The 13265-nt window shown below is 42.5% G+C and overlaps 1 protein-coding gene across 1 annotated transcript in view; it reads right to left on the minus strand.

Moving 5' to 3' along the window:
* Position 1: 1 nt before the first annotated feature.
* Positions 2-13265, minus strand: part of SH3BGRL (SH3 domain binding glutamate rich protein like) — a 30361-nt gene continuing 17097 nt past the window's right edge. Inside the window, exons 2-4 of the mRNA XM_003208371.5 lie at positions 9603-9788; positions 6570-6650; positions 2-2798 (exon numbers count right to left, since the gene is read on the minus strand). Coding sequence (XP_003208419.1) covers positions 2766-2798; positions 6570-6650; positions 9603-9788 — 300 coding nt within the window. The 3' untranslated portion in view covers positions 2-2765. The remainder of the gene's footprint in view (positions 2799-6569; positions 6651-9602; positions 9789-13265) is intronic.

Genomic DNA, 13265 nt, shown 5'->3' on the forward strand with positions numbered 1-13265 from the left:
GTGTGAGAAAGCATTCTAAAATGGTTTTATTGGAATGATACAGGAATGGTTAGTAATACAGGTTAAGTCCTCATTGCCTGCCATCTACTTAGTAAAACAGAAAATGAGAAACGAACAAATTCGGTTCTTGTGCCCATCGCTAACTCAGGTGAACTAGAAAAATAGCACAGAGGCAACACGTCCCTAGCACTGCCAAATTCAAACAAGATGTCTGCATCAACATTGTCACACACAGTCCCACAACAAAGATATTTTAGGTATTTTTCAGTTTGTGCTGCTGCCTTGTTCCCCGGACAAAGAAGTAATTCAGTCTGTCTCAACAGAGCTTTCTTAGGAATGCTGATACACTTTGAATGCTACCATATGGCAAGGATGGGGGACCAGACAAGAAAAGTGAGTTCGCTTTCTTAACCTGGTAATTGTCTTGACCATCAGAACAGAGATTGACCTCATTTCAGAATGTTCTGGGTCGCAGAACTGACAGAATTCGGCAGTCACTCTCAATTACAGCTTCTTCAAAATAATGACAGTAATTCACAAAACTTACTTTCCTTACACAGGAAACACAGGAAATCGGAATGGGGATACTGACTTGCGTGTCAAATTCCACTTTCTTCACAAGACTTCACTTAGTTTTCTTAAATACTTTCTCAAAAACTTGGCCTTCAGTTTAGACATAGAAAAAGATTACACAAATATGAAGAAAGAAAGATCACCTCCATTTTGGAAGATGAAAGTACAGTGAACAAAGACACTAAACTTAAAACAGTACTTCCACACTCAAAAGATCTTAAAAATAAATTTCACAGAAATTCAGTAATTACTGATAAAGCTTGTTAATAAAAAAAGCACAAATGTGTGTGTAAATTTTGAAGGTAAGGCAACATGAATCTATCCGTGTGTACTTTGACTGTGTGCTTGCATTTTCAAGCACAAGCTTTAAGCCAACTTGCTGGCTCCCAAATCAGAAAAGATGAAAGGTGAAATAAATGTAACTGTACCTAACTTGGCTCCATGCTAGATGCTGCTCCCTCTGACATCCCTAGAAGTTTCAACGTGAACTCTGCAGCAGCAGAGCTGCTCTCCAAACACAGCAAGTAGCTGCATTTCTGTTTTAACAGATGTTGACAAAATCATTGGTTTCAGTGAATGAACAAAAGCCCCAAAGAGACGTCAGTGAGGGAAGTATTTAATTACTGCACTTTAAACCGTCTTTGTAAGCCGGAGTTTTTACTTCTATCCTGTTCCTAATTGGAGACTTTAAAACTATGAACTGTAAACCATTTTGTCAAGTCTCTGAAAAGCACTGCATACATTTGAAAGCATAAATGGGAAATAACCGCATCGCGATGATACACTGCAGTCTTTTGCAGAGCTGTACCACCTGTTTCTTCATAAAGCAAAGAAAATCAAAATATGTGTATGCAGAGCTATTAGAATGATCCTCTGACTATAGCAAGGACTAATTGCCTTTCTGTATTTTGATGCTTTGAGGGGATAAGTACATTATGTGGTGCATAATGCATTTTAAATTACTCACACATTTTTTAAACCTGTTTCTTATCCTTCAGGGCACTTGTAATTATCTGCATTTTTGCAGAACATGGCCAAGAAATTCAGGCTATCTCATGAGCACTGGGAGAACAGACAGGTTAATATTGCACGTGGTAAATTCACCAATACAAGACACTTTAATGGGTTCACAATTCCTGTAATAGCTTAATGATATGGCAATAGCAATGGAAATAAGCTTTTAAATCTTAAAAAAATCTTGGATAATTGCAATAATTCTTGCTATTCCAACATTTAACTTTACTCATTTGAAAAAATACTATATGAATCTAATGACTACTTGAACATGCATTAAGATGCCTAACACTATAAGCAGTGTGAACCAGTATTTTTGTAGAGAAATACATTAAAGGCGTTCACCCTTACACAGGTAAGGAAATGCCACTTCTGGCCATTTTGGCTTAATTGCAACATTGCCTGGGAATCAGCATGTATTTCTTTGAGGTGCACTGAATCTTGCACATAAACGTGTAACCAAGTCATGCTTAGGTAGCTGTGTGATGAACTTGCCAACGAAAAGGCTGTCCAGTGCCCACATCTCTTTTTCTTTGTCAAAAGAGCCCTCACAAATCACTTAAATGAGAAATACATGACTTTTTTTTTTTTGCCATCTGTACAGTGTGTTACAAATCTTAAATATCCATCCTACAAAAGAACATAACTTTCAACTACAATGATTATACTACAATGGTTATAATACACACCACCACCTACAATTTCATCTGAAACCAGAATTTAAAGACACTGAAAAATTGTGTATTTCTGTAATGTTTTTGAGGCAACACAGGCAGTAAAGCTAGTATCTGACAAGGTTTTAGATACTGTTGCTTTTTTTTTTTTTTCTATATTTAAAATAGTTGGATTCCTAGGTATAACCACATCTGTATTAAAATAGCTTCTTGAAGTTTACACAAAATGGACAGATTGCCAAGACAATTTAAACTATGTGAAAGCCATTCATGTCCAATTGTTTTTGTTTCCTATGCTTATAACTTTGTAATAGTACATCCATGCTTTCTACCTTTATGTTCACATTTTCATCCTGTGTTCAAATTCGTGTTATGTATGGTGAATGCTGCAAGCACCAATCAAATGTTAGAAATCACATCTATATTTCTTGAAGCAGAGACAGTTTTACTATTTTATAAAAAGCTGTGGAAATTCCCTTTACAGAACATTAAGGCAGTTGAAGTTCACGCTTGTTGCTTTGCCAGTGCTTCAGCTTCCTGAAACAGCAGAACAGAAATATATGTATTAGTACATTATGAAAGATAACAGTGTACATATACCTATGTTAGGCAGCAGCATATGTCATTAAAAAACGCAGTTGTACATGATTAAGAAGTGAACAGCATTGAACCCAACTCAAAAGATCTCTTCTGCCTACAGTTACAATAAGTCACTGGCTTCACCTCCAATTCTGACCCATCACAAGCAGGACTCATAAAAAAATGTCCTGATTGCTCCCATTCCTCAGCTTTCTGCTATACATGCACAAAGCAAGATCGACCATGTATGTTTAAAACAGAATAAGAACAGATATAATGAGCTGTCTCTTGTTTATTGTTAGGACACAAGAACTACTTTGAGATCAACGACTATTTGAAAAACTACAGATAAATGACAATATAATATATATTAATACATATAATATATTCATTAAAAACTTTACACTGGATAAAGGGGGAAAAAAAGAGGGGGGAAACAAAAAGCCTTGGGAGAGACATAATCTACTTTTCTAATTAAACACTACCAAACAACCAAAAGCCACCATTTAGTGTTTGCCTTCCAGAGCAGCCTGAGAAGTCAAAGAAGGAGACCTGCAGGTGAGCTCCATCCCAGGGCTGGCACTGGGCCTTATCCTGGCAGCAGGACTGCTGGCACTCTGTGCCACATCCACATGTGTCTTGAATACCTCCAGGGATGGTGACACCCCCACCTCCCTGGGCAGCCCATTCCAGTGCCTCACCACTCTTTCAGAGAAGAAATTTTTCCTAATATCCAACCTGAACCTCCCCAGTGCAACTTGAGGCCACCGGTGCTTGTAATATCACTGTTACCTGGGAAGATGATCAAGGAGCAGCCGAAGCAGTTCAGCAGGCATACCAGTTCATCTCTAACATGTATTAGTACATGCCAGGACGATCATTAAAAAACGATAGCCTACATTTTTCATTCTTTTGTTTTTTTGTAAAGTCACCACAGAAGTGAGAGAATGATATTATAGAAAAAACGCAGAAGGATTTTTTTCCTGCAAGTAGTTTCTGCCTGCATACTTCTGAGTGAAGATTAATTTAATTATCTGCTAGCAGCAACATGGCCTACAGAACGATGAACAGAGTCATCGTGTTCTCGATTCAGGGTGGAGTGTGGTTCATTTTAAAGGAAATCTGCTAAACATAACTTTTATGTAATGGAGTTGTTTGCTTTGGTGACTGCACAGAAATACCAGAAGATAACAGACTCAACAGTATCATGTAAAAATGAGACAGTATGCTAAACAAGTAAATAAATAAAAGGAGGAAGGACTACAAAAGGACTTTCTGAGAAGCCTGCAAGACTCATCAGAGAGGGGACGTGGGCAGTGACCCCAGCCTGCAGGACAGCAGTCCCACACTTATCTCCATTATCACACACGGGTTGTGTTGGCTCTGCTGGCACACTGCCACACACATCCCAGTATGCTGCTGCCTGCCTGAGGCCGTGGGAATGGCCCCACACTGTATGCCAGCTCTGCTGCCCTGCTCTGCTCCCTGCACAAACACCACGGAACAGAGCGGAGCCGGGATGTTAGCGAGCCATGGCACTCGTGGAAGGGCAGCCCATCAGTTTGCAGCACAAAAAGCAGGTGAAAAAACAGGGAAGATTAGAAAGGACAACAAAACCTGGAGGAAAAAAAAGAACGGTGTAAATTGTCTGGAAGACATGCAGCTCTTTGAATGGAAACAAGAGGAGATGGATCTCTTGGCTTTCTAACAACTCCATTAGGCAGTTGCTGGCAGTACAGAAGTGACACCTGGCCTTTTTCTTTTTAGGCAGTGCTAAGCTGGAGGAGACTCCAGGTATTTCTCTCCTCTCCAGGAACAAACCACCAGGGCTCAGCAAACAGTTACTTGCATCTCCTATGCTCACTTCTGAGCTTCTCTTAATTTTGTTTAGCATTAATGTTGGAACTTTGTATTCAAACTTCTTTCCAAATCTTTCTTAATGACATGTAATGGAGGTTTGCTGCCAAGGCCTTCTCTTGCTGGTACACAGGTTGATCCCAGACTCCTTTCACTTTATCTAGCAACACAAGGTCATTAATTACAGTATTACAGCCATCCTGTAAATACCAACTGCAGCATCAACAAATCAGTTCCTTCTCCATGGCACAGGCAATCAGCTTGATTTGACATAATGTAATTTCAAGATGGATACCAAAAGTCAGAGCAAGAAGCACGGGGTACAAAGTCACTTATACAAAGGTTATCTTCATTAGCTTATATTGCAAGCTGTAGCAAATAATATGAGAATCCAGCAGTGTACAACTGCATTAATGTTCCTCTTGTTTAAAACTCATCTTTTCCCCCCAGGACAAATCTGAGCAACTAACAGCCACACACAGACTGTTTCTGCCAAAACAACAATCTAGAAGGTTAGGTAAGCAGCAGCATCTGTAACTGCTGTGGAGACAGGTGACCTGATTTGTTATGGCACCAGCTGCATTTCCCAGACCTCACAGGTAAGAGGAAATGCACAGGCTTTCCTGCACACCTTCTTTCTCCTTGGTTCTATCCTGCTCACTCTTTTGTGCAACATTGTGCAGATGTCCTGAGAAATAAACAGGATCTAAACATCCATTGCACTGTGCAAGCTGGCCTTCTGAAGCCAGCAATGCACCATGCTGGGGCACGTATCACAGGGTTTGCTCTCTGAAACTCCATACAAGGCAGAGCTTTTCCTCACTACACTGCTCATTAGTGGAATTAACCCTAGAAATTAGTTTGGTGCCCAAAACTGTGTCAGTCTGACCTGCAAGTTCTAATGCTTAATACTAACTGATCATCATCCTCTTTTAAAATTAGGTCTCTGAGTGATTGCACACAGTGTGACCTTCAACTCTTACATGAATAAAGTTGAAAGGAAAGGCGTGTTTATCCCTTGGAACAAGAAAGCTGGAAGTGACCTGGAGGATCCTGCTGTCCTCCAGTGAAACGTAAAAAGCAGGCTTGTCCTACCCTATCTAAATCAAAAGGAGAATTCCAGCCCATTGAATCGGCAAAGCAGCAATCCAGTTTGTAATTGGCAAGGAAAACAAGGCTTCAGATTACAAGCTGGAGATAAAACTGTTCTGAAATAAGAGCACATTATTTCAAAAACAGTGATTCTGGTTTCATTGTATTTCCTAGATCAAAACAAAACTTTGTGATTTAAGTACATTAAAACTACATTATTTAAGTATTTATTTATTTATTTTACATTGAATTGAAATAATTCTTTGTGTGTGTGTGTGTGTGGCAGTGTCTTTTCATCCAGATTGCATGTGCATTCCTCAGTGCAAATATTAGCTGATCTTTCACTTTTTCCCCAGAGTGTGCAATTTGGAAAAAAGTCCCACTGTAAGAGACAATTATACTGGTGAAGAGCTCTACCAAGCTTTTGTTGTTGTTGTTGTTGTTGTTTTTAACCAACAAAAGCTTTTCCATTAAGTTGGAAAAAAGCAGGGTGGCTCCACACTGAGGATACCAAAAAGACATCAGTACTGAACACAGATTTTCTGGTAAAAGGAGGGGAAGGAAGATTCCTCCAGGGAACACAGCACTCTCCAAATAAAGCAGCACATAACGACAGTGTGTTGCTGTGATGTTAAAGTCTGAAAGCCAGTCTGTGGACACAATGAATATCAGTCCAGTATGCAGATTCACTGTGACACTCTCAGAACATGCAAAATATCCTGCCGTGAGCCGAAAAGAACAAGGTATAAAATATAGGTTGTGGTAAATGTACACACCTACCTTTGAACCAGGTGGCGCAGTCAAGCCTAAAAATGCATATACTGCATTGTTCTCTCGAGCTTCGAAGAAAGCTTCATAATCCTTCATGATGGGATTGAGGGGAAAACAAAACAAAGTAATTATTACTTTTCAGAAATAATCAGAGCTCATTTTGGGGTGTTACCCAACCCACACTGAGCAAATTACTTCCTACAGCCTAATGCAGACCCCAGTGTGTCATCTCCTACTTTTATCACTGGCACTGATACTGCAGGGTTTGTACTGTCTGAAAAGTGACAGACTGGGAATTTTGGGATCTGTAGTAACAGATGCTGCTGCAAGGTGCTTCAGCCTTTCCCAAAGGGACAACCTCCATAGCTGCTGTCACAGGTCTGTCTCCTGTAGGACCAGGCTGAGTCCACTCTTTGTTGGCATCAGAAGCACTGATACTCATAGCTGCAACTACTAATTACTCATCAGTAATGACAAGTGGGCAACTATGGACATTAACTCTCATACCTGTCAAAAGTTAAATTTAAACCTGTAAATTAAGTTAAACCTGTAAATTAAGACTTCACCTTTTCTCCCCACATTTTGCCTTTAGTGATTAGCCTACACAAACAAATGAACTCAGGTGAGACTAATGTAAAACCAACCTACTTGCATGCAGACAGATGTTACTTCAGCATAAGCCCTGTTAGTGCATGAGTCTAGTAAAAAAGTGCACGTCTCGGCCCTGTACTGTTTGGCACTGTATTAAGAAGTGCATTGCAGTTGCTCTGAATATGCACACAGCCACTTCCTAAGAAAATTAAAGTTAAAATGAAGCAATAAAAAAGTACCCATGCTTCCTTCTTTGCCTTTTTTCATATTTGAGATAGAATACAGTTCTGTGTGGATTACAAACAACACAGCTTAGTTGTCTGCTAGGTGAGGAAATAGCAAGCAAAAACCCCACACTGTGGCTCAGCCAAGAGCCGTTGCCAAACACCAGCCAAAGGAACACCAGAATGTTTGTGCAAGCTCACTGCTGTCCGAGTTACCACACACTTCCCTGATTTCCAAATGCAGCACGTCTGACCTATGCCTTGCCTTTCCTCCCTTTTTAACAGAAAAAACAGTACTGACTCTCTCGAGCTTTACTGGGGAATGTTTTGCTGCAGGAGTCCTGGCAGAGAGCTCCACAGAGAGGCAGCAGCTCAGAGCAGGCTCAGTCATGGGCTGAAGTCAGGCAGAGAGCTGCCATTAAGGGCAAGGGGCTCTACACGCCTGCCTGGTCAAAGCCTGAGAAACAGCAAATGCTGTAGGACCTGCAGTGTGCTCAGAGCTGGGGTGCTTCTCAACAGAGGCTGTTGCAGCTGGAATAGAGGAACTACAGGGAACAGAGGGTCTGAAAAGCCTAGAGATCAGGAATGTCAAGTTACTGCTTGATTTGTACACACAGCACTCAGGTGCTAGTTTGATAAAAATGTGTATGAGTATGTTAAATCCTCTTGAGGCCCTTCTGCTGACAGCACTTGCTGTGCTGGGGCTGCTTGATAACAAAGCAGCTGTTTATCTTGCCTGTGCATAGTTCAGCAGGCTGCTTTGGAGCATCCACTAGGAAAGGAATGCCTGTGCCTAAGGAGCAGGCCAGCCTGGTGACACACAGCACCTACAATTGCAGCCTCCCTGCCACACGTGGGCCAGTAAAACTCAGCGTGCTCATACTGCTTCCAGTCATACTGCATCTGATGAAACAGAGAAGTTCATGCTTGAGGAGAATCAGATAAAGACAAAAAGGTGTGTGTACAGAATTAACTTCTGCCTTTCTGAGAACTAAACTAGTTACTTGAACCCAGCTACACAAATTCACTGAACTTCAAAAGTTCAAAGTGACATCAGCCAAAATTTTAGGAATGAAATAAACACATAGGCCTGAAGCACATACACCTCTTTCCCCAAAATTACTGCAAAAACTCTCATGGGTTGCAGCTGGGGATACATGAGAAGCACCTCCTATACACAAACATCCAGATTTAGCTGTGCACACTTTTCTTGTCCCATCCAACTGCATAGTACAGCCCTGCTCTACTGCATACCTGCAGCAATGCAGCAGGAATTTGGCAACAAGGACAACTGCACGGTCAGCTGCTATCTAAAGCTCTGCATACCAAAGGAGAAATGTGATTCTGTTGCAACTGGACTTCCTACTGGTACAGAATTTTTTTTTTAAATATAGATAATTGAGATTTTCAGCTCTTTGTGACTCGTCCCTTCTCAGCTTTTGGTTGCAGACAACTGTCAACCATTACATCTGTCATTCTAAACCAAACTCTTTTCATGTCAAAACTAGTCAGTAAAATTTTGAAAGCCAGGTGGTACGTTAACTCACTGGATGTTTCAAGTTCTGCTTTTACTACAAGCAAGAAAAAATGGTGGTGCACTGTGGGACCATTTCTTCCAGTGGCCACAGGATTGTCTCTCAAAGGTTCAACACTGGCAGATGTGAATGACAGATGTTCCAACTCAGGACCAGGCAGCAAAATGACTTAGAAGTGAACACACAGCTGAAAGCAATCCATACTGTGAGCTCTTTTCAGAAGATATTAGGTTTTAAAAATAAAATTCACAGTTAATCTAATAATCATTCAAGCATGGCCTGCTGTGTAGAAGTGCTGCAGGGCAGCATACTTTTGATCAAGCATTAAAATAATTACAAGGAGGTATTCTATTCTCAGTGCGATTTTTAATCTTTTCAAGGCATTGGAATGAGTGGACTGCAGCTGCATTCATTTTGCAAACACATAAAAACTCATCCCACGGATCACAGATCTCGTGTACTGACATGGGCTGCATCACCCCTGAAGTCTTTCGGAGAGGAACAGACTGGAGCTATCTGAAATCTACATGCAAAACCCACGTGGACAGCTCTCTGAACTTGCTACAGGTCGATGTATCGCTACCAGACTTCTGCCAAGTGTTAGCTTGGTGAGAATTAAGCATTGCTGATGACAACAGCAGGGCAAGAGCACGGCGGTGAGCACAAGGAGGGGACCAGAGGCTGTCCCTTACCCCGAGGTAGCGGCTGTCGTTGAAGAGCCGGGGTGGCAGCGGGTTCCCACTGGCTGGCCGCCTGTCTTCAGGGACGTTCTCCCGCATCCACTTCCGATTCTCCTCGTTGGCAGCAATATCCTTTTCCTCAAATTCTATTTTGTTGGCTTCCAGGAAGCCTAGAACATCTTGTTGTTGCTTTTTAATCTGTCACAAAGAAGGAAGGGAGGAAGAGAAAAATAAAATCAGTCAAGTGATTTCTGCTGCCGACTATGCAGTTCCTGGGTTTGATACAAGAACAAGGGAGTACAAAACCAACTGAAAATGAAAACTGTACAAAAATTCTTAGCAAAAAAAAAAAGTTTTCTTTTCATCATTTCTCACCATCAGCAAAATTCACAGAACGGGTTTCTTTACAAGGAATCCCTCAGCTTGGTTCCTGTATGACCAAACAGGCTGGAGTACAAAGGCTGCCTCTACACGCACTGCCAATGCCAAGTGCTGCCAATGTTAAGTTTCCACCAAACCAAAGGTGCAAGCAGTCCCTGTACAGCAGCTGTGTTGGCTGAGCCTGGCAACTAACTCACGAAACACCGCAGTACAGGAGCAGTGAAGTTTGCTGGTGGGATATGCAAGGTGCAGCCTGCACCCTCCTTACCCCTAACCCACATATGGACTTCCAGACAGAGATCTCATCCCATCCTCATTAACAGAGATCCCACATGGATGCAGCAGAACTTCAGCAAAAAGCAGAATTTCTGCAACAAAGACTACGCTGGCTATTTACAGGAAAAGTGGTTTTTATTACTGTCATGCTTGAATTATTAACTTCCTGATGCAGAGATGTTCTGCTGTGCTCTTCCTCTGCATGACTTTACCACCAAAAAGGAAATTATAACCATGCACATCCTGGCAAACAATGAAAAAATGAGGATTAATGGGAAATCTGTTCCCTTCACATTGCTCCCTTCACTGCAAACAGAGCATCATCCTAGCGAGGCCCCTGGGCAGCACCCCACGCTGGTGCTGTGCCTCTACCAGCTCTGGCCACCAGCCGCTCTGCGTCCTGCATGTGGGAGATGGCTGTAGGGAGGGAGCAGCATTCAGGAACAGAACCCTGCAACCCCAAAGACAATGTGTGGTGGCACTGCCTGGCATCCAGCACCCCTTCCTATGCAGAGTGATGATCCATCCTACGAGAGCCCACACGGCTCCTCCCAGAAGGGTCAGTGTACCTAATGTGAGTGCAAACCCTCAAGCACCATAGCTGTGCATTAGCAAATCTTCATCATGGCTAAAAATAAATAAAATGGACAAGTTAATACTGCTCCAAGGAGGTCATTCATGTTACAGCCAATACATAAGAACATTTCTCAGCACACTCAGATTTACTGGTAAGAGATTTCCTCATTTGCCTTCAATAACAAGGGTCATAGCGGGAGGGAGCCATCAGGGAAAGTTTTCCTTCATCATGTTACAAAGGTCAAAGAAAAAAGAGCCAGCACTTCCTCCATAAACTCTTCACAGGACTAGAATATGGGAAAGGTCTTTGTAATTGTAAACTGCTCTGCCAGTACTCAGGCCACATGCTGACCTGGGAATAAATGGAGGGGTTTTTCTCCCTAATTACATTTCAATTAACCATTTCCCACCAGTTGTGAATTATAGTTCAAGCCAACTCTCATTACTCTCAGTTCCTTAACTTGTGAACTATCCACCTCTGCTCATCCCCCCAGCTTTGTGTGGCTCTGGCAGGCTTGGGGCTGTTTCCAGTCACAGGTAGCACAGCAGGGCTCGAGCTCAGGGCTCAGAAGACTACTGCAGCAGGTGACCCTCCTTGCTGGTCTGAGAGCAGCTAGTGGAGATGGCTGTGCTAAAAGCACTGTGCGGGAGGCAAGGGCAGCATTTTGGTCACTGCCCATCTATGGGCAAAGGAGACAATTCTCCTTCCACAGCAGTGGGAATGCCCTGAAAAGAATGAACTAGTGCTGACGCACATGGAAACCCTCTTCTTTTGGCTGAGGAAATGAGTTAGAAGATTCACAGGACATTCCCCTCCTGACTCCTCGACAGGGGGAACACAGAGCATTGAATGCTCCAGAAACACAGCATCCACGGCTGCCAGAATGCGTTATTTACTGTGATTTTATTTAGAAAACCACTATTAAACTCAGGCACTGGAGAATCACTGGGAGGGAAGCTCCTGAAATAGAGCAGCAGGCGCCTGCTGCCGCTTCGGGGTGCTTTGTCTTACTCAGATGGGCACAGACAGCGCTGAGGACAGAAGCCTGGAGATGGTTCCTGCTGCCCAAGTTTGGGAAGGAGCGCGGAGCTGTGGGAGCAAAGGCACCTTCTTCAGCAGTTACAAGCCAGCCATGAATTATCAGCCTTTCAACACAGAACATGCATAGAAATATATCATGAAAATGAGCAGCTTAGGAATGTGATCAAGTACTGTCCCTCCTCAGGATGCTCACCAGAAGTGAGTGATTTTGTTCTAGGGTCCAGTTTGCAGCAGTAGATGCTGTCAGTAACACAGAAACCACGTCAAGCTGCTGGGAGTGGAGGTGGGTGATGCTGTCCAAAAAATGGCAGCTCATCAAAAATGGAACTTTAACTCCAAAATGGGCAACAGTTCCCACAAAATGCTGCAAAAATCAAAATATTTTTTTTCTTCCCATTTTTTGCTCACTCTTATGTGCACACACACACAAAAGATGTAACCAAATAATAATAAGCAGAAAGGAGACAAGGAGACAGAGAACAAAGCTGGTTTAAGTCTTTAAGGAACCTGCAGCATTACTGCTGCACTTCAAGCCAAACTCCATTTCCTCCCAGCTTCTCAGCTCAGATACCAAGCTGGTGTCCAGCACTCACTCTCACCACGGCTGACCAAGGCACGTATCGATTCGTGATTCAAGGCTATTTGGTTATTTTGACAAACACTTCCAAATATAGTAAAAACATGTTCACGTTATTTTAGTTCACTTTCAAGGAAGTGATTTCATTTAAGACAATTTGTCAGATCAGCAGACTTTTGACAGCACTGGGCTAAGATGCTAAGAAGCTGCCCATATAAATTCTTTGATAAAAGCCATCACAATGCCTGCAGAAGGAAAATGGAAGAATCTGACATAAAAGTGACCAGGATTGCTGGAACTTTCTTTCCGCAGGTCCCGCAGGAGCAGAGGGCAATGCTTGGGGACCTCGGGCTCCAAACACAAGGTAGACCAGCACCACCCCACTGCAAGAAAACTGCTGTTTGAAACACATTACTGAAAAGAGCTTCAAATAAATGTCTTATTTGGCATACAGAAGCATACAAAATAGTCTTGTTTGCACTGCTGGCCAAGAAGGGTTTTGCTTTTAAGTCTTGCTATTTCTTCAGTTTATAAATAAACTCCTCGCTGGACAATAGATGTGTTTTGGAAATTTATTTCTGGACCACAGAAACCCAAAGTAAGCTGACAGTCTGGGCGCTGCTGGTCCGGCCCCACGCCGACCTTCCCACTGCTGCTGGCACCGCTCGGCTCTGCCGTTCTGGCACGAGGCGTTCCTGCTGCTTGGCGGGCATGGATCCCTGCTCCCATGTGGGGAAAACACACATAAATATCTACACATCTTTTTTGCAAAGTTACTTCCATGTGGCTCTTATGCTGTTGTGAGGATTTAAAGGAATTTGAA

Source organism: Meleagris gallopavo, chromosome 9 (genome assembly GCF_905368555.1).
Source record: "Meleagris gallopavo chromosome 9, MGAL_WU_HG_1.1, whole genome shotgun sequence".
NCBI lineage: Eukaryota > Metazoa > Chordata > Aves > Galliformes > Phasianidae > Meleagris > Meleagris gallopavo.